Source organism: Anolis sagrei, chromosome 4, assembly GCF_037176765.1.
Source record: "Anolis sagrei isolate rAnoSag1 chromosome 4, rAnoSag1.mat, whole genome shotgun sequence".
NCBI classification, from domain to species: domain Eukaryota; kingdom Metazoa; phylum Chordata; class Lepidosauria; order Squamata; family Dactyloidae; genus Anolis; species Anolis sagrei.
The window spans coordinates 24,086,729-24,109,759 of record NC_090024.1 but is presented as its reverse complement, the minus strand read 5'-3'; the positions used below and the strand labels follow the sequence as shown (position 1 = coordinate 24,109,759).

The window sequence follows — 23,031 nt, the reverse complement described above, 5'->3', positions numbered from 1 at the left end:
TTTTGCATTCAAACCTTCTGCTCTCCCACTGAGTAAAATCTTTGCTTCATTATCAACATTGTGGCAACTCTAGCGACCAATCTTCTACCTCTGATGTTGCTAAACATGACAATCAGTGGGATTTTAATGTTTATACTAGGATGATTTTATGCTTGTCTGAATGTTTAAATTTTATGTATGTCTTATGTTTAATGGTTTTAATTGATTTTAAGTTCATAGAATTAGTTATTATGATTTCTTTGTAAACTGTATGTTGGCATTGAATTTTTGCAATTAGTATGTTACAAACAACTTTGAGTCCTCCCAAGGATGAGAAAGGTGGTATATAAATACAGTAAATAAATAAATTAATCAAATAATTAAATAAACTGCCCAAGTAACCGGAACCTGGTTCAAATTTGAAGGTAAGGAAACATTTCCTTATGTTAAACAATTCAGGGGCAGCTTATAACCTACCTAAAACTCGCACCCCTAGAGATTTCCAGGACAAATTGTTCACTTTTTTCTGAACCAGAAAAAGGGCAGTTTGGGGACTTTGAAAGGGGCTGAGAGCTGCAAAAACAGTCTTGGACCCCTTAGGAAAAACCTAAAATAATGTCAGGTTGCATAACAATGCATGTCTTTGCAATTCTTGGATGAGAGGAAGAAAAGTTTCACTTTGTTCTTTAGGTTGTATCAAAATAATTAATGCCTCATTGGACATCTCCAACACAGACTCCTCTCCATGGTGTATCAGCGTCTTCCATAATGCATCACATCTGATCCCAGAGTTACCACATTTAAAGTAGGAGGGGGAAGGAGAAGCACAGTTAGGAAATTAACCGCAGCTGCCCAGCTTCAGCTGAGCTGCCTAAAATCTTTCCCATATAAAACAAGTAACATCTTCCTACCGAGTGAAGCTTCTGGTAGAGACCACACGCATTGCATACATATCCTCCATTTGCATTCTTTCTCCAGAGAGAGGTCTTTGTGGTCAGGCAATTGGCACAAAAAACACCCGAGCCTCTACGTCTCTGAAAGAAGGGAAGGTGGGGGGGAGACACAGGGTCAAAGGTTAGTCACATGATCTGTGGAGTTAGGACAAATCAACACAGAAGTTTTGTCTCTAGGCTGGCAACAATTGATAATATAAAACCACACTGCCCATAATGAGGTCAGGTTCAATTGTTCTTAATAGGCCCACTGATTTTCATTACAATTTACTCTACAGTGATGGATGAGGTGTGCAAAATGCCACTGCTGCGAACCCCCTCCTCACCATAGCAGCAGCTCTAACTTTTTGAACTTTTGAGTTGGTTCCTTTTAATGACTTAGTTCCAAATGCTGAATTTTAACATTTTATTTTGACATAGAATGACTCCTACTGATCTTGAAGCTTCTTGTGTGTCTTTTGTAGTGGCTTTATTTAAAAAAATATGATCATTACTAACAAATCCCCATAAACAATAACAATGATGAGTTCTTTTTCTGATTAGTTCTGGCCTATATGCCAACTTGCTCTTGCTTCTCTCAGACAGTTTGTCCATAACAATGCATACTGTACAGAATTACAGTCTGATACAACTCTAAAATCTCGTATACAACCTTCTGTTTTCCACAGCTATGTGAAAGCATCGTTCCATTTCAGTAACCAAAAAGTATGGTTTTGCTAATGATACCACTTCCAAAACAGCTTCATAAATGAACAGATCTTAAATGAATGTTAACTGGGCTCCTGACTGTATTCCACAGCTTCACTAACAATCCACTCTGCTCAAACTTTGAGTACCATTAATGAGAGAGAAGCTTTGTAAATTCCTTTTGTGTTATAATGATACCATTAAACTTTTCATTTCCACGAGAACAGTGGGGATTTTTTTTTAAAAAAAAAACAGTCAAAGTTTGTGGGCACAACTTCTAACAACAATGACATAGCTGTCTTGTTTGGCAATTCTCAATCCCCCGGAAAAAAAGAAAGAAAAACCCAAACTAGTCCATCATTGGTTTATTTTTAAAATAAACTTTTATTAAAACTCCTACACCTCATGCAAGTGTGGAGGAAGAAGAGTTTCGGGAAAATATTAGACTGATTTTGTTCTAAATTAAAAAAATTACTAGCCTTGTAAATCAAAATTTCAAGGTTTCATCAAATTTAAGTAATTTATTTAACTTTACTCTATACTGTAGGGAAGGAGGGTGTATCGGTGCCAAGAAAGTACAATGGTTATAATTGTACTCTGATACATTTCAAATGGAAAGCTTTTTGCAGACATAATTTTGGCATGGAGTGTGGAACACTTTCTTGGCATTGAAAGGGCACTTGATTCATCGGGTGTTTCACAATGTATCACTAAAAAGACCTGGTGATCAGCCAGTTCCCTATAGGGTAATTTTTCCATCCAGATGCAAGTGCTATCAGAGGCCCCTCGTCAGCTAAACTAATTATGATCGTGCATTTGCTGATGCCTGCTCACTCTAACATTTTCGACATCCCCCATTAATCATCAATACAAGGAAAATGAATGAAATGTAGAGAAACGAGGGCTGGTAACCTACACAGCCATAAAAATCTAAAATGAGGGTAATAATTTAACAAGATTGGGGAAATGTTTTCCAGTGAGGACCAAAGTCAGGCTAACAATTGCCCTTTTAAACCAAGAACACAATTTCATTAGTGTAGCAGGTTGTGTTACTTTAAGCGGAGGTAGTAAAATCAAGAGCGTTGGATGAAACTCCTGTTCCCACCCTCCCAACCTAATACCACTAAATCAGAGCCATAATTACACCTCCCTGTCTCACCTAAATCTTGATACAATAGGGTCAATTCATAAGTGACTGCTTTCAGAATGCCTTTTGGTCCATGTTTAATAAGTTCATTCACTACCTATTATACACACACAATGTAGACTACACTGAAATCATGAGCAAATCTAACACAGCAAACTACAATACCATGAGTCTAGCATCAATTATAAATGTATATAAGAATTATCCAAATATCATTCTCAACAGATTGATTAACATGTTGCTGATAGAGCACAAGAGATTGCCAATTTTTCCCCTGGAGATAACTAAACTTTTAATTAAGTAGGCTCACTGTTGACCAATGAAACAGTAAGATTATATGGAATTAATTCTGAATGCCCACCACTTGGATCTCATTGAAGAACATCTTTGTAATGTAGGGAGAGGGGGTGGTGTGTTGAGCAGGATGTCGTCCTTGCATGAGACTTTCCATGCTTGCAAAGATTTATGAGTGATGATTTTTTGCCGAACTTTTATTTAAAGCCAAGGAAATAAGTTGAACAAACAATGTGTAATAAAGTTCTCTGATTTGGACATGGCTTAGTTACTGTATAAAGAAAACTCCACACAGTTCACATACCAGCCTATAACTGAGTTTTAGATTACTTTAAGTTGTTCTTTTTAAAAATTGGCATTTTTTTTCTTTCTGTGGAAAACCGTAAATCTGTAGTTATTGACATTTAATGGAGAAACCGCAGTCATGCTCGGCACAATTATTTCAATAAATATTTCTAAGGTATTTTTGCCTTCAGGCTAAATAGCTTACTAGGTTGACTTGTTGACTGGTTAGGTTGAAGAAGTACCAGATAGAAAATTTTGGAAAGGAGAATTGAGATCTTGAATCCAATTAATCTGAAAAATCCAAGTCAATTTCAAGTTAAAGTTCTGGGGTGGTGGTGGTGTGTCTGTCTTCCTTTTAAAAATATTAGACAATCTGTAAAACAGTACAGCGCTCACATCTGCTGTAACCTGGATCCAAGTTATGAACATATAGAATTACATCTATAACTGGAAGCAATATTTCTTGACAATTTATTTATTTATTTACCCTCTTTGTATCCCGCCTTTCTCAACACCGAAAGGGACTCAAGGCGGCATTACATATAGGCAACTATTCAATGCCCTAAAATAATATAAAATTAAAATAAACATATGTTAAAAATTTAAATTCTGCCCCTGTGGCACTTGGATTTTGAAAAAAAAAAAGGCTTCTTGTGGAAACAAGGATTGGTGAGAAAGCTTCAGTGGAGATACCCTTTCCCCATGATAACTCTTCCAGGAGTGAATTTCTCTTCCTTAAGGTAGATTTCTCTCACTTTCTGTTGTCTCACCCCTGTTCTTAACTATCAGTCATTTGTAATGCAGATGTTTGTAACTCAGGAACTGCCTGTACATGCAAAAAATCTTTAATGTCATACTCCTTACAATTGCTCAATGTGATTGCTTTAGACCAGTGGTTTTCAACTTGTGGGTCCCCAGGTGTTTTGGCCTCCAACTCCCAGAAATCCTAACAGCTGATAAACTGGCTAGGATTTCTGAGAGTTGTAGGCCAAAACACCTGGGGACTCACAGGCTGAGAACCACTGCTTTAGACCCTTTATGAGCTCATTGAATGTGGTTTCAGTTATATGCAAAGAGCTTTGAATACTGTAGTACTGCATAAGTGGACCTAGTGATGCCTTGAGACATGTTCTCTTCATACCTCTAGCACATACCTATGGCTAACTTCTGAAGGAAGTTCTGCTGGAAATTGTACATAGAATTGCACTGGAGGCCTAGAGAGAACACTTATCCAGGCATTGCTAAGTTTTCTTGCATGATTCTATGGTATGTTTCAATCCGAAACTCAAGATACAATTCATTTCAGGGAAGAAAAATATGGTTCCAGATTACATTGCAAAAATTGTATTTCACAAAGTGTCCTGGAATGGATCCCTTGCATAGTATACAAACTTACTATACTATTAAATCATGGGCATTGTAAAGAATTTGCTTTTTAGGTGCATGCCTAATCATCTTGATAGTTTTTGATGGTGAGAGCAACATGAACACACTATTTCTTAAAGCATACTTTTGATGGTGAATGCCCCTATTATGGTTGGTTCTCATGATCATTTTTTGCAAAATGTGATTTTCCCATTCATTTCTCAAACAAGATCTTGTGTGTGTTTTTGTGGGTGGGAATGGTTCCCATGTGGCTTTCTGCTGTGGCTGTTTCTGGTAATTACAACTCAAATCAGGCAATTGTTCATACTGCAAGAAACTTTCTGGAACTGTAGTGCTGGCACTGTTATTGCAGGGGTGCTTGCACCAGATGTCCTCTCAGTGACTCCACTTCCTGGGTAGGCCCAACTTATTCTCATTAACACTGCCAATGCAAATTAGCTTCACCTCTCCCCTTGAGCCTAATTTACAAAGAACTAATGAGAATGGGGCAAGGTTAGTAGAGATTCTGCTCTGCCTTCTTGCTCCCATCCTTACTTACCAAATTAGAAAAGATTGGTGAATAGATAGTATCAGCAAAATGGCACATCAAGGCCGAAGGAGCCAGGGGATGAATAATATCAGGGGCATAGTATGTGCTCAGTGATGCCAATCTCTGATGCAGTAATGCAGTACTTCCCAATTTTTGTTTTTCCAGATATTTTGGATTTCAGCACTCAAAATTCCTGAATTTTAGCCAAGTTGCTTGGGACTTATCAAGAGTTGGTGTCCAAAACCACCTAAGGACCAAGGTTTGGGAGCTGCTACACTAAAATGATGGGCTGAGAAGACTCCCGTAACACAAATAACATTCCCCACTGCTCATTGAGAAACTCTGAAATTCTTAATCAAGCCAAGAATATTCACTTATCATGAACTCACTTCCCTTCAATGTTATTCCTTCACTAATCATATTTTAAGAAAAGATAGCCCTCCTAGTTATCACCAGCAAATCAGAACTTAGCATCACCCAGTGTCACTGCAATTTATATAACTGGTATTCCATTCCATTTTGACATGTTTTATCTTAACCCTAACAGAGACGCTTAGCTATACTTCTAAACATATATAATGTAAACAGCCACTGCACAAAGATGAAGGGATCCGAATTTCCATCAATGCCACTTGTTACTAATTGGACTTATTCATGTAAATTTCCTGTACGTGCTTGGGAAAATAAGCCCAAAGGGTGTATAAGTGAAACTATGTTGCTGCTAAGTCAATCTTTAATTATGTGGATCCTTATAGCTAGTACATTATAACAACATTGCCTGGAGGGACCACTACAGTTAAGGGTCTGTAAGTATTTCCATTTTAGTTCCTAGGCTGGGTGTTTAATATATCGGTTTGTTTCAAATCACACCGGGCTGAAATTTGGCACACAAACTGGTCAGCACAGATGTGAGTATTTTTTTAAAAAAAATAAACTTTTATTTAAATCAGTTCAGCTGTTTATAATTTAGAGGAAGGCCAACCATGAAAGTTTCTCAGGTTTGTGCACAACTCCCCTCCTTCCTCCCTCCAAATGTTGAACCACATCAGCTAAGTGTCCAGGGAAATACCAAATGCATCTAAGAGGAAAGCTTCCTAATACATTAATTTCAGGGAAAAGAAAGTTTTAGAGAGGATTAAAAGGAAAGAGTGTATTTAATCTCTGAGCATGTTCCACTAACCACAACATCCAAATGTTTTCTGTGAATAAGCAGCCCACTGAAACCTTGGAACTACACAGCAGCTTTCAATGTAGGAAGTTAGTTCCCATCTTTTCTCTCAATTTATTTTTAATCCAGCAACATAAAACAACAAAAAGGCAAACCAAAGCCAAACATCAATCTGTGAAGACATCCATAGGGCTTATTTTTCTCCCAAAGTTTAATTTAGGGGGTGCCACAAGCAAAACACCTCCACCCTTCATCTGAGCACAGAGCTCAGCACACAAATATTCAACCTAGGTAATGTTTTATATACAGCCAACTCATGTATGGGGAATAAGAAGTCCTCTGACCACTGCTGGGAAACGATTCACATTTTTAATATATTTTAAAAAACATTTTTGATCTTTCCAAAATGAATTAGGTTAATACTTGAGAACATTTCACTTATTACTTGAACATAGAACTTCACAGATAATCAGACTTATTCATGTGATTTCTAAACGCAAAAATAACGTAATTGTAAATGCTTTCTTACAACCCTAAATGTGAAAATACCTTCCCATCATTTGGACTTTCTTTCATTTGTAATTTAAACTGTATCCTCTTAATTCCAATTGTTTAGCATGTTTTGAAATTATTAGACCATCTACCAATTTCTTTCAACTCTCTACATTTTTCTTCAACTAGGTATTCTCACATGGTGCTTATTTCAATTAATTAAAATCTAAATAGCAACAACTACTTACTGACCTGTTCTATTTACATTCCCTCAGATGTAAGACCGATTTGGTTAAATGGGCTTATCATAACCAAAGTGTTGTAAGGGAATCTTGCACCTTCAAGATGCAAGAGCATAGGTTTTAAAAACTGGAAATAAAAGTTTATCAACATGTTGATCGAGATTTCAGGATTCAAAATTGAATAATCTGGTGCCAAGCATATACGGCAGTTTTGGAAAGTCTTTCTAAAAACAGAATATATCAAATTAATCTATTATTAAGCAAAAAATATTAAGATGTAATGCTAAATATTTTAAAAACACTAAGTAAAACAATTAATGTTTAATCCTTTCCTTATATTTCAAATAGGACCCTAAGCAACATGCAATATATTTGTTAATATATGTGGCATTTTCTAACAAGACAGGCTGTAGATGCCTGATAAACCAAGCCTTGTCCAAGATGGGTAAGTTCAGGTCTGGCCAACCTGTGGAACTCCAGATGTTTGGGACTCCAACTTCCTGAAATTCCAGCCAGCTTACCAGCTGTTAGGAATTATGGAAGCAGGAGTCCAATACTCAGGAGTGCCACAGGTTGGCTAGAACTAGGCCAGTTCCTTCAAAACCAATGGAACCCTTCAGAACCAACGGAAGCAACATTTCCATTGCAAAACCCTTTCATGGTTTACAACAAGAGCATTGTAGGAAACATACAGACCCAGCATGAAAGATAAATGACAGATATTCGTACAGGGATCCTGGAAGCTGCTTGAATCTGAACTCAACCCTGGAACATTAGTCATCTGTAACTTGAATCTGGATTTCCATGGTCACGTTGGAATTCAGACTTTAATTTGGTCCTGGTCCAACACTCAAACTACTGCACAACAAAGGGTAGGTATGGGATAATATTATACCTTTGCTAATGTCTGACTAGATTTTCATGTATGAGCCATCTATGTAGTGTGCTCATTAAAAGAGGATCATACAAGCTGTTAGATCTTTTTGGCAAAACTGTATATATGAAGCCAGGGGCAAATTAAGTACACTCAGCCCTCCATATACATGGGTTCTACATCTACAAATTCAACCAACTGTGGGTTGAAAATATACAAGACAAAAAGAAGTGAAAACATTTCATCTTTGTCCTGCTTTGTTTGCTCTAAGGTGGACTTGCGAGAGGACCATGGTGGAACCTATTCTGCTGCAATCTCATCATCATCATCATCATCACTTTATTTCTTAATTAGTTGTTCTCCACCAAAGTGCTCCGAGCGACTTACAATTTAAAATAGCTTATACACAATATAAAACATTCAATATAAAAAAACATTCAATATAAAAACATTCAACATAAAAACATTCAACATAAAAATATTCAACATTCAAACATTCAAAAACAATGCATCACCAGCAAAGAGGCTGGTGATGCATTGCAAGAAAAAGAGGGAGGAAGAGAGGAAAAGAAGAAGAGAGCAGGTGACTCAGAGGGGGGCCCTATGGTAAACTGAAGCTTTGCAGAGGCTGGTGAGTTGCTCTGGAAGGTCCTCTTGTGGCAGCTGACACACAAGGCAGGTGGGCAGGCTCTTTGGAATTGATTGTCAGGATAATGACTCAACTATCTTCCGATTTTGGTATCCATGGCAGACCCTGAAACCAATTTCCTAGATAATAAGCGACAACTGTATGTTTTTATGAGGCAGGCCTGTCTGCAAACATAACTAAAACACTGAGTCCAGTATATTATGGTTTTGGTCCAGACAAGTCATTCTGAAAACTATTCTCATTGCAATTATTGGAGATATTGTCCAAACTGAAGACAACGTACAAATGGACTCCATGTGGGCAACTGAATAATCAGAACATTGTTCATTCAAGACAGTGATCTTTGAAATCATACATTTAAAATAGTCCTTTCTAGTTCAAATGTATAGTCATATCAGTATGCTTTTCTCCATAAGACTGCTGATTGCATTATAAGAAGATTTCTTCTTCTTCTATAGTATTCAAATACATTTCTCTTAAAGATAAGAACAACATGCTGTTTCAAGTATATTGCTACCTGGACATAAGTGCATGAAATTATGGATCTTTTTTAACCAGTGGAAGTAAAACTGTCTGACGTAGCATTTCCAACCATACACAAAAGTTCTAACATTTCCACGCTGCATTGTTCGGTTTCTCTTGTTTCTTTATTCAGCCAGTAAACGAGTGAAAGGGAAATAAACTCCAAGCATCAGGCAATGTAGCAGAACTCTGATGGGGTGAGAATGCTCAATTGATAATGACAGGAACTGGCAATATTACACAAAATTGTTAACATTTCACAAGGCCCATTTCCCCGCTTTATTTTGGCCAAAAAAAAGAAAATAAAAAAACGTACTTGAGTTTTTCCTATTTCGGTCTCGTCCAATTCTGGGCCACACTGAATTTTAAATAAACTATTATTTAATCAAATACAGGCACATTAGTCTCACTCCTGCTGACAACTTCAATTAGAATATTTTTACTTCGGACTGAAAAAAATAAGGCCCATGATCTTTATATTGCTGTGGCTTCTGCATAACATCTGGTTACAATTTTTATATACCCAGCCATCAAACTCCTATCTCCGTGGAACGGTTTACTCAAGATTTGTTTTAATTATCCAGCACTACAGACTTCATCTGGCTTTTAAAAGAAAGTGCAGAGGATATTTCAATTCAGGCAAGCATGCTACAACAGGATCAGTCAGATTGATTGCTGGTATGCAAAGAAAAGCTGCTGGGACTCACTGGATAATTAGAAAGACATATTACCTCGCCAATACCAGGAAACAAGTGCTACTTCCATGTGAATCATATTTTATTTTCTCTATTGCGTTTTAATTTTATTTTTCATGCAGTCATTTTGTTTATTTAACCAGATCGTAGAGGCAATAAAATACAAGTAACTAATTACATACTGTGGACAAATCAAAGCTTGAACTCTCCATAGAAGACAAAATGTCTAAATTGAGACTGTTGGTACTTTGTCCATACCATAAGAGAGACTCCCTAGAAAAGATATTAATCTTGGCAAGGTAGAATACAGCAAGAAAAGAGGAAGACCACATTCCAGTTGGATAGACTCAATCAGGGAAGCAGTGATACTGATGCTTCAATACTTCAGCAAGCCTGTTGAGGACTAGATGAGTTGAAGACTTCTCATTCATGGGTTTGCCATGAGTCAAATTTTGGTTTGACGGCAGTTACCAACACAATTACATGCTACTGATCTCTTTTCCCAATAATGACTGTACAGTTTAATTGGATGACAATTACAAGGTAATCGGCATAAGGCCTTTCGTCACAATGAAAAGTTACACTTTTCAAATACTGGCTTATACTGCTCTATTGTGGGAGTTGAGTGACATGAAGGGCTTTGTTTCACACAGCATCAACTTATTGTAGTTGTTAAAAGATCACAAAAGAACTGTTTAGATACTTTTCTAAAGTAGATAAATAAAGAACTTGTTTGAAAGTCCAACTGTAACAGCAACTATTTCATGTAAAGTAACTAATTTTATAGTACTATAACATCAGTAACTAATTACCAACTACCACACAATGTTTTGGCCTAACTGGTATATCCATTACTGTTTCTACTCAATTTACATATTGACTGATGTTCTACTAACGTGGACGCAAGATCAGATGACTTCACTTTCAAGGCTGATAAACTAAGTTAACTGTAACAATTCATGTTTCAACAGTGACAATTCATGCGATTCAACTGTTAATGGTCAATCCATTCTGAATTTTAGTATGAACATTAGAAAACCTGCTGATGCATTATTATTCTCATCAAAGATTGAATATTCCTTATCCTAAATGTTTGTATAATAGTATTTGTATATATGTACATAATGATGTAATTATGTAATTAAAAAAATTATGTAGGAAACAAAAGATTGCATACACTAAATGATCAGAGAACAAAGATCAATATCTTAGCCACCGATTTGAACAATTTTGATTTTGGAGCATTTTGGATTTTGGAATTCTAGGAGTGCTATATTGATATTATTAGTTTATCCTGGCTCTTCCCCCAAAACTGAGACTCAATATGGCCAGCTGGAATTCAATGTAGCTTCCTAATAACAGGATTCAGCTCCCTAGAATACTTTTTAAAAAACGGATTGAACCCCATTGTGGATTCACCACCTCTCTGACATCAGATGTAACTTCTTTCTGACTAACTCTTCTGGTGAGAGTCATTTCCTCCAGATAAAAGCTGGCTAGAAACCAAGTCCATGTCTGTATAAGAAGGTTTGAAATTTGCTATACTCAACATAGGAGAAAGGAACTATAAGACATGAAGCCAAATTGAATTCCACTGCTGGAGGCCAAATAAAAGAAGTCCCCCTTATCTAACCTTAACCCTGATCTCTATACTCAAGTCAGAAGTAGGCAAATCAGTCCTCTGATGAACTGAGAAAAGACAACAAACTTCTAAGCTAAGGAATAAGAGTAGCTGATCCTCTGAAACCCAAGACCCTGTTGGATAGTCTTTTTTCATTATGAAATGATGAGTTATGATGTACAGAGATTTTTTTCTTAGTACTAGTTTCCAGTGTTATGAGCAACTCTTTTGAAAAAGGAAATCCTACACAAGACAAGCTGGGATCTATGACAGAAAAGTCAGCCGTGTCTTTTCTTTAACAAATTAAACACATTGGCCTCAGCCTTAGGGACAAGAATAGGTTTGGCACAATCGGTGTATTTGTGGAGCATTCAGTGATTCCTCATAGTTGAGATAGAAAGATAATTGGCCTCTCTGTGGTAGACTCAGCATAGAACATTTGAGGCTATGAACATTCTTGATCCCTTTACGAGCATTCATTGCATATATGGATTAGAGGCAAACTAATGTGGAAACTTAAAACTATTTATTTTATGAGGTAACTATTTTGGAATCCATTAAATGAAAATACTGAAAAAAATGGTCTCATTATTCTTGTTTTTCAGGAAGCCCCTGTTTATCGTTCCAAGTCAGATGTTTCAAAACTTTTAGTCTTCTCTTCACTGCCACAAATCCATCCCCATCAGTTTTCCCCTCAAGGCCACCTTTTGCTCTTCAGATCATAATAGATTGCAGCAAGAAATTTCAAACTTATTCGATCATTTAACAGTGATTCACAAAGTCTAGTCCTCCGGGTGTTTTGGACCTCAAATCCCAGAAGCCTCTGCTGCTTTGGCCAATAATCAGGGATTCTGAGAGCTGAAGTCCAAAATACTTGGAAGATCAGAGTTTGTGAAATGCTGAATTATGGCATTACTGAGCTGATTTTCATAGACCTCCAAAAGCAACCATAAAAAAGGAGTGGCGGGGGGTAGGGAGCCAACATACAATTAGCTCATTATTGGTCTTCAAAATATCTTTTGTAACTGTAGCTAGTGGTAACAACCTCCTGTTCTTGTTTTGGCATAGATATGTGAAGTTTGTGCTTCATTTTTGAAATGTAGTAGCTAGAAAAATAATATACCCACTAGAGTCTGTTACAGAAAAAAAAAACTTTAATAAGTAACATCTAATAACACATTCAATCTGGGTAAGATGTTGCTCATAGCAAGATCCATTCCGTATTTTTATCTATTCAAGTAATCCTGTCCATCGATAGCAAGTTCAGGCATTTATAGCTTTGGCTCCCCAAAAGCCTTTGGATATTGACCATGTCTGTGGATGATGTTGTAATCTTGCTCATGAACACAAATGCAGAGCTTTCTGTGATATGATAGAAAAGGATTCCTAAATTCAGGGTATCTCTAACTGCACAGCCACTTCCCGAGTTACAAACATCTGACTTACAAATGGCTCATAGTTAAGAACGGGGGCAAGACAACAGGAAGTGAGAGAAATCTACCCCTTGGAAGGGAAATTCCTCAGTTATCATGGGGAAAAGGGGTCTCTACTGAAGCTTTCTCACCAACAACCCTTTTTTTTTTTCCAAAATCCAATTATCACAGGGACAGATAGTGAGGTGAAATCTTCTGAACAGGGGCATGGACAGCAAAACAAATACCACAGGCATGTTAACTCTTCCCTATGCTATCCAAAGCTAAATATATATGTATTTTTGGCTAGAGTTACACTTAAAAATATATCTGTTCTGACATACATACAAATTCAGCTTAAGAACAAACCTACAGAACCTACCCTGGCGACTGCCTGTATTGTGGTAAATGTTCAAAGACCTCTTCATGCATATCGGTGAGCTCATCAAGTGAAGATCTAATGTACTCTTCAGTGTGTGAAGGTTTTGAGTGAGGGGCCAATACGTGTGCCCACTCTCCTAACATCCCTTCAGGCCTCCAAGTATGAAGGAGAATGCATAAACAGGATTAAAGAATGAACTGTTGCAGAAATAGATATTTCAACACAGTAGAAAAGGAATATAGTTGAAATGCTTGGGAGCAGAAATGCTTTGGCTTTTGGGTTTCTTTTCTTTCGGAATATTTGTATTTGCATATGCATGCATAATAAGATAACTGGGAGATGGGACCCAAGTGTAAACACAATTAATAGCAGGGAATTGATAACAAGCACTTTATGCCCATGGACAGAATATTCTATTCCAATTTGGTGATTGCTGTTTTGCTCTTTATGGCCTACTATCTTCCAGGAATTTAGGCAGTAGCCCTATGATCAGTAGCCTGGTGATCTGACTATTGGTCTATCTGGCTCAATATTGCAAATTCTGACTGGTAGCGGCTCATGAAATGTTGGCTAGGCGATGCTACTATTAGGTGGACCTGTAAGACCATCAAGGGCTGCTGTGATTTTGTGATGTGCTTTTATATGCTTTTATGGTTTTAACCTGGATTGTTTTAATTCTAATGTTGTTTAATGCTATTTTAATATTTGTATATTTTAAGTTGTATTGAAATGTTTTTAGTTGTGAGCCACTTTGAGTCTCTGTATGGAGAGAAAAAGTGGGATATAAATAAACATAAACATAAACATAAACATAATAATAATAATAATAATAATAATAATAATAATAATAAGTAGTAGTAGTAGTAGTAGTAGTTAAGCAACTAAACCCTAAGAGCACTCACTAATGTTCCATCTTTGTCCTGGAAAGAAGTGACTAGATCAAAACTAACAAAATGAATGTCAACAAGGACAAATGTAAGATACTACACTTAGGCAGAAAAGAAATGAAATGCAAAGATTCAGAATGGGAGATACCTGGCTTGACAACAGTACATGTGAAAAAGATCTTGGAGTCTTTGTGAACACAAAAAATGTGACATTGTAGCTAAAAAAAAACCCAATGGAATTTTGGGCTGCATCAAAAGGAGTAAAGAGTCTAGATCAAGGGGAGTCATGGTGCCTCTCTATTCAGCTTTGGTTTGATATCACCTGGGATACTATGTCCAAATCTGGGCACCACAGTTCAAAAGAGATATTGACAAGCTGGAAGGTGTCCAGAGAGGGAGACTGAAAAGATCAAAGGGCTGGAGGCCATGCCCTATGAGGAGCATCTTAAAGAGCTGGATATATTTAGCCTGCAGAAGAGAAGGTTGAGAGGAGACATGATAGCCATGTATACATGTCGGAAAGGATGTCATAAGGAGGAGGGGGTAGGCTTGTTTTATGCTGTCCTGGAGACTAGGACTCGGAGCAATGGCTTCAAATGACAGGAAAGGAGGTTCCACCTGCACATTAGGAAGAACTTCTTGTCTGTGAGAGCTGTTCAGCAGTGGAACTCTCTGCCTTGAAGTGTGGTGGAAGTTCCTTCTTTGGAGACTTTCAAACAGAAACTGAATGGCCATCTGTCAGGGGTCCTTTGATTGTGCTTTTCCTGCATGACAGTGGGTTGGACTAGATGGCCCATGAGGTCTTTCCCAACTCTGTGATTCTATGACACCAGGTTACTATTTGATCTTTCCCTGTTTTTTTTTCTATAGAGATGGCAATAATCTGATAGTAACAACCTCTATGCAAGCACATCCTTTCCTGCCCTAAATTCTGTTCTGTTTTGGTAGTACTTTTATGCAAGTTGCTCCGTAGGGAAAACAAGGATTTTAATATTTAATATTAGGATTTGGTGCTTTTTTGTTTCTGTGTGCTTCCCAGTAATTTCTGGCTTTTGATACCAAGTTTTATTGGCAAGGTTTGGTCAGATGTCCTATGCCAGGTAACAGTAAATATTACCTGCTAAATAAAGCCCTGAATTCAAAGGTATCTCAACTCGAATAGATTCACAGAATCAAATCCTGAAATGTACATCAGTAATTACTATTCATTTAATGGTTCTTTTCTAGCCAGGACTAGACAACGGATTTAGACTTTATTGCTCACATTTTCTTCCTGATCCAAAGATCTAACACTGCCCGCTTAAATGCCACATTATTGGAACCTATTTCCTGTGTGATTGCTTGTAATAAATGGTAAGCTGTTGCACACTTGTACAACATGAAACAGACACAGCCGCAATATGAACACCATTTATCCAAAACAGAAAAGTAATAGGAAGCACTCCTCCCATCCCCAGCCCACCATATGAACTTGCCTATTCTTCTGTCTGTCCCCTCTGCCAAGCACAACAAAATTTGTCTGCTAGAGGCAGGGAAAAGTACTCTCAAATATAGCCTGAATTATAGAGGATGCAATGTGCCAATTCTGTATATCTACACACTCTCATTCCCTAGGGCAAAGATTTGTGAAGTCGGCATTGCTGTTCAAAATGTCAAACATATTCAAGGCTTGTTGAGTCTCTTTAATGCACAGTCTCTGCTCCTGTCACATGCTCCTCTTTTTCCTTTGTAGGTCCTAAGCAAGGACCCATCAATATGAAGGACACATGTTTTTCATTTGCAGTGTTTAATGTTTCCTTTCTAATCAGTGTCTGCACAAGATGAGATGTCAAAGTCAGATGGACTAAGAAGCAAAGGGCACAATCTGTTGGAAACCTTTTGTGAATAGAGCCCATTGAAATAGATAAGGTTTGCTTTGGAGTAAGAAGTTTCATCCATTTCACTTGGGAATGGATATGAGTATCCAGACAGAGATGGAATAAAAATAGCTTAAATTGTTTAATGGCTAAAAACGGGAAGAATAACAGAGCAGCATTGTTTTGAAGTGTCCCCCAACCCACTCCCTTGGGTATTCAAATACAATCAGCTCTCCATACGCACGGAATCTGCATCCATGGATTGCACAATTCACATTGTGAAAATAGTTCCCCAAAATATAATTCCAAACAGTAAACCGCAATTTTGCCATTTTATATAAGGGACACAATTCTTCTATGCCATTATAGACTATGAGACTTGAACATGCACAGATTTTGGTATCTATAGGCTGGTCCTGGAATTAAACCCTAGGGCCAACTAAATGCTCTGGGGTCCCCAGATGTTTTTGGCCTACAATTCCCAGAAATCATAACAGCTGGTAAACAGGCTGGGATTTCTGGGAGTTGTAGGCCAAAAACATTTGGGGACCCCAGGTTGAGAAGCACTGCTCTAGGAGATTGTTATGTATACAAAAGCATGCATTTTCTGTACAGAAAAAAAGTGTTTGTGAGCAGGAATAGAACTACATTTTTCTGCATAGAATAATGCCCTGAAATGCTTTAGGTTCCTTGAATATGGAGCAAACATCCCCCTCACTGAGAAGAAGACGATCTTAATTTCTTCTTTGCTGCACATGGAGCATTTATACTATCATTTCAAAGGAACTGCTTTGAAACCACCAACACATTTTTAGTTATTCCTGAAAACAGGCACTTTCCTCCCAAACCCAGGCAATGTGCACTCTCCCATCAAACGTGATGAATTTTAATCTTTAGGAAAGTAACATAAAATGCACAGTGTTGAAACAAACGGAAGGAAAACAGCAGAAGGTCCCACTGACTCCAGGCATGTTCATTTTAAACATGATTTCATTTTCATTTATGCAAAGGCAGTTGAGGAATACAAGAAAAGCCAGTGGGATTCCAAGAACATATTCATGCTTTTTGGCTATACAGATGTCCTGGTTTAATGTGTGCGATACCTGAATGTTTTGTTTCAAATGCCGTAAAAGGCAAAAATGCTGCACCCTTTTCAACATCTCCCTGTAGCTACAAGAAAGTGCCAAAACAGAGAAAGAGCCACCTGATAAAGATAAAACATGACAGAAAAGTTTCCCAGATAATTGCCTTCACAGATCTAGTTGAGTTCTCATCTCTTCTAATTAGCCTCATTACCATACTTTAAGACAGACTGGCAGTCACTCAAGCCTCCTCTTTTGCCCTCTTAAACTATCCCTGACAAGCAAATGGGCAACACATGGACCCAGTAAGCTAATTCCAGGCAATATTTTTACAAAGCTGCCCTTTAGCAGAAAGCATGTGTAACAAGGTTTTCCACTGAGTCACTAACCAGGAATGTGCAGGATAGATTAGAATTTCTTTTAATTGTTCAAATGGATTCATCTAGACAGAGGTGTAGCTAAGAAAGGACCAAATGAAGGCATTTCCCCCAAATAAGAATTTGGCCTTCTCCTAGCAAATTTCTAGCATTGGAGAGACTGTGATACTAAAAACCTACTACTCTTTCATTTGATGTGCTTGAAGACTCTTGGTAACTTTACATGCTCCCTTTGTTTGGATACCTAAATTACCCATATATTTGTCAATGTTCAATTGAACTTCTCAATTACTGCAATGCTAAAAGTTTAGATAGCGATAGTACTCAATCTTTTTACATCTTTAGTCCTCTACTGCAAGGTACATTTAAGGATACTTTCTTAGTAATTGGGACAACAGTTAATGTTCAATTTTTAATGAATTATATATTGCTATGCTATAATTGTCCATTGCTGGTGGTGCAGTGGGTTAAACCGCTGAGCTGCTGAACTCTGAGTGAAAGGTCAGCAGTTTGAATCTGGGGAGTGGAGTGAGCTCCTGTTGTTAGGCCCAAAGTAGCAGTTCAAAAACATGCAAATGTGAGTAGATCAATAGGTACTGCTTTGTGCTCCATGCAGTCATGCTGGCCACATAACCTTGGAGACTTCTACAAACAATGACAGCTCTTCAGCCCTCAGAGTCAGACACGACTAGGCTTAATGCCAAGGTGAAACCTTTACCTTTACTATAATTTTTATATCATTCTAACTTTAGAAAAAAAAGGATTTTTTATGTTTCTTGGTTTCACTAGTATGTACATTTCTGTGTTTACTTTAAGATTTCTTTATTTATATCCTGCCAGTCTCCCAAGGCAGAATTTTTAAATTTAACAAGATTTTGTTTCAGAGATAGCATGTCCTTTCCATTACACTGTTCCCCTCCTTTCTAAATATGACAGTTTTACTTGACTTTTTTTTCTGTGCAAGAAAAAGCTATTGCAGTGGCAACACAAATCAGGGAAATTGATTTTCTGCATTTTATGTTTTGGGGCAATTTAACAGTCTATTCAGTGTGACTGAAAAATACCCCGAAGGCCAATATTTACTAAGCATGGTGCGCACACACAGGAGCCCTGTTGAAAATCCACAACAAATCTTTCATTGCAAACAAACTCAAAGTGCATCCAACAGTTGGAGTAATGTTGAGACCGACAGGAAGAAATCTGTTCTTTAAAAATGCAACAAACACATCATCAACAACAACTTCACACAGTCTACAGCGAAGCTAAATGTCTGTTGGCCTCCCCCCAAGATTCTGTGATTTCACTTTTTTCTTTCAGTCTTCTCTCTGTCTCTCTCGCTCTTTATCATAAAAGAGCATATTTAGAGAACAAGTTGCATGAAATGAATCATCTTGTACTGTGTTGCGTGCATCTTATATTTAGGGTATGAATGAACAAGGACCAACTATTTAAAAATGGACAAGATAAAAACCAGATAGAATAAATGTCAGGGTTATCTCAAGCTTATAACACCACCCCTCCCCCGAAATAAACAGTTAAGATATTTCCATTTCATACACAGTAATCCAAATGCAATAAACATTTTGAGATTCCAGTTCAAGTGATGAATAAGTCCCTGTGTTAGAAAACAACAAAAACATATTCCAATGCAGCACAGCAACTTAAATGTGTGAAAAAAATGGGGGAAAGGGGAAAACGCCACGTAGGCATGCAAGCTAAAGCAGTACAGTATGCACACATACCACATACTTTTGTATGTGGGTGGGTAGGCTTCAGAAGGGCATTCTTCAACAATTAGATGCCAGCTTAGCAAATTATTTCTGAAATCCATTTCTTGGATGACTTTCCCGTCTGCTCAGACAAACTGAATTCTGGACACAACAATATGAAACAATTGGTATTCAGAACTCTTGGGTGTCCGAGGTCAATTCCGTCCAAAAGTGTGTGTCGGCTTTTGAAATAAATTGAAATAGTGTTTTCCTGTGGTTTTTCTGCTGCTAGTTCATTGTATAGCCTCACCACCTTTCATCTATCACAATCATTGAATGCAGATGACAATATTTATTTATTATTTATTGACTACATTTCTATACCACTTTTCTCACCCCTGGGGGGGGGGGGGACTCAAAGCAGTTTACAACATAATAAATGGCAAATTCAATGCCTCACATATATATAAAAATCACATATCTAAACCAGTAACATATAACTGTAGATTAAAACGGTTAAAACTATAAAAACATCAAACATAGACATAAGCATGAAACATATTATTGCTGCAATGTAGACCCTTTCTCTTCTCCAATCCACTCCCAAACTCTCTCCATAGTATTTCAGCCCTTCCTTTTACACCCACCTTGCTCCCCCCACATCCCAGCAGACAAAAAGTTATTTAGGTACAGATTGAATACAAAATGGGGAGGGTAAAAAAAAAAAGTCCTGGGCCTTCTTGGAGGATGGTAAATGTGATATGAGGTCCTTGGGGCGGGTGGAGGGAGAATCTTATCTGATGATGGTAGTAGGCTAATGATCAGTTTCGTAAAAGTCTAGAGCAGTGGTTCTCAACCTGTGGGTCCCCAGGTGTTTTGGCTTACAATCCCAGCCAGTTTACCAGCTCTTAGGATTTCTGGGAGTTGAAGGCCAAAACATCTGGGGACCCACAGGTTGAGAACTGGTCTAGAGGAAAATAGATTTTATCAGTTGTGGTGTCATAAGTCAGGTGTGAGCTATCACTTGCCAGTAGATTGAGGATGGGGAAGGGCAATGAGATGCAGCTGCCCTTGAGGAGAGTTGATGTGTAGGCTCTCCTCAGGGGGATTCCATGTCATTCGATATTACAAAACAAGATATAAGGAGGCCTCCATAATTTTTTGCATGCTACCTGCTGTTGATATCACTATATTTTTTCCTATTTAAAAATTTCTGTCCATTTATCTGTCTTTCACTATTGACCTTAAGTGGCCTTACCACTTAAATAAATCCATAGAAAAAACCTCACCTTTTTCTCCTGCTGAAGAATTTTTCCACATGGAGGACAACTAATACTACCACTCAGACAGTGAATATCTATTCAGGCTTTCCATACTTAGTGGAGAACAGCAACATAAAATGGAAGAAATAACAGAATTCCATGGACAAGTCATGGTGATTGCAAAATGAAAGTGTCTTTGGGAGGCAACATAACTCTCAAATCAGAATGTGCCACCAAGATCGCTCAGCTGCATTTGCTCACATGCTCTTCATTTTCCCTCTTGCCTCTCCAACTTATTCCATTTATCTCCTTTTTACCTCTGTGCTTTCTACAGTATCAAACTTTAGAATTACATTATGGGAGAAAGATGGGATCCAAGTTCAAAACATATATACATGCCACACTTGCTTTTGATGTGGTTATAAAATGTCATGTATGGTGTATAAACAGCAATTTTCATACAAATCATCTGGAGATCAAAATAGATTTTTTCTTTTATAGTTTGCTACTTATTAAACAGCTCATTTTCAGTCCTCACACCCTGATTCTGTGCAAGTAGTCCCTCAGTTACAGACATGCGACTCATAGGTGAGACAACAGGAAGTGTAAGGAAATCTACACCATTAAAGAGGATTCCACTCCTGTAAAAGTTATCATGGGGGAAAGTGTCTCTACTGAAGCTTTATCACCAATCCTTGTTTCCATGACAAGCCAACATTTTTAAAATCCAATTGTCCCAGGGACAGAAAAGTGAGGTGAAATCTGAATAGGGTCACAGATAGCAAAAAAAGGTTATAGGGATGTTAACCCTTTCCTATGCTATCCAAAGCTAATTTTTTTCTGGCTAACGTTACACTTAGAAATGCACCTGTTCTGACTTTCATATGAATTCTACTTCTGAACAAACCTACAGAACCCATCATATCTGTAACCCAAGGACTGCCTGTACTTTTTATAGAAACAAACACTATAGAACTCAGGCAATAGAAAGTGGATCAGGTTTGACATAGCACATTACATCTGGGTTGTTGTAGGTTTTTTGGGCTGTATGGCCATGTTGTAGAAGCATTCTCTCCTGACGTTTCAGCTGCATCTATAGCTGGCAACTTCAGAGGCTGTGATGTCACAACCTCTGAGGATGCCTGCCATAGATGCAGGTGAAACGTCAGGAGAGAATGCTTCTACAACATGGCCATACAGCCCAAAAAACTACAACAACTCAGTGATTCCTGCCATGAAAGCCTTCAGCAATACACATTACATGTGTTTTCCTCCAAACAATGAATGTATATGCTTGGAGTTAAATCTTTCACTTGAATCTAGTCAAGTTCCAGAATGTTCTCAAAAGTCAAATCTTTTTGGGATGCAGAAACAACAAGAGGATCCTCAGCTAAAATGGCAAGAAATGGGCCATTTGGGATTAAATTCATTGAGGATTATTGAGAACCTCAATGTAAACAGGATTGTTCTGGATAAATGGTTTTGAAAACCACAGCAAAATATTGGATTGATTTTGTTAGCTAGTAAATCTTATCCAGTGTACATGCAAGTATTTTTCTTTTCCAGCAGGCTTTGCAAACCCATTCCAATTCTGTAAATGCACTGGCACACCCATCACATTATCTGCCATTGAGATAAATTACAGCAAAATTATCAGTCATGCTTGGCAGAAATATCCATCTTTACAAAAAAAAATTGTTGATATATGCTTCATAAACACTCTGCTATTCTTCGGCAAAGTGCCATACTGTATATGAAAATCTGAATCTCATTAACATCTGGTCAGAGATAGCTTGGCCACTGTTACCCAAGCCCAAGTAGCATTTAGATTATCATCACCCTCTTCTAGTTTCTTCCCTTCTTTCTTATAGCACTCCACCTTTCTAGCACTTTATTTATTAATAACAGTTCTTTCATTCTGCCCATTCTCCAAGAAAGAGCAGGGTGACATACAAGTAATGATGCAAATACCAATAAACCATGGAACTAAAATTAAAATATGTTAAAATATGATGGCAATAATACTCATATAATTATTATTGTCACATTTGACATGTTTTAATTTTAGTTGCATGGGTTTATTAGTGTTTTCATCATTATCTGTCTATCAACAAAACCAACCAGGGCTCAAAAGCTTATGCAAATAAAATGGTTTTTAATTTATGCATTTACAGCAGAGGGTGATTACAGTAGTATATTGTTAATGCAGGAATATACCGCAATGCATTTGTACACAGACTAGCCTTTGAAGGATAATGACAACTGCTAGAAATAGGACCTTCTCCATAAAGGTTCCATGTCTGTAGTATCTTCTCCCTGGGGAGATAAATATGGTCCCTGTGCTGCCAGTTTCTCAAAAGGTCTTGAAAACAAGCTATGGGCTGTTTCAAATGGTTGCTCTTCCAATGTTTTTATATGTCATGTCTTGATGAATTTTACAGACTTGTGTATGAGTCAGTATGATATGAATCACTTTTTGGTGGTTTAGATCTAAAAGACAGCATATGGATGTTGGCAAAATATCAAACAAACATGGAAACT

General features: G+C 37.5%; 1 protein-coding gene across 7 annotated transcripts in view; it reads right to left on the bottom strand.

Moving 5' to 3' along the window:
• Positions 1 to 23,031, bottom strand: part of TRPS1 (transcriptional repressor GATA binding 1) — a 256,723-nt gene that overhangs the window by 9,196 nt on the left and 224,496 nt on the right. For all 7 annotated transcript variants that reach the window (XM_067467317.1, XM_067467320.1, XM_067467321.1 and 4 more), the window contains one exon: positions 891 to 1,013. In XM_067467317.1, coding sequence (XP_067323418.1) covers positions 891 to 1,013 — 123 coding nt within the window. The remainder of the gene's footprint in view (positions 1 to 890; positions 1,014 to 23,031) is intronic.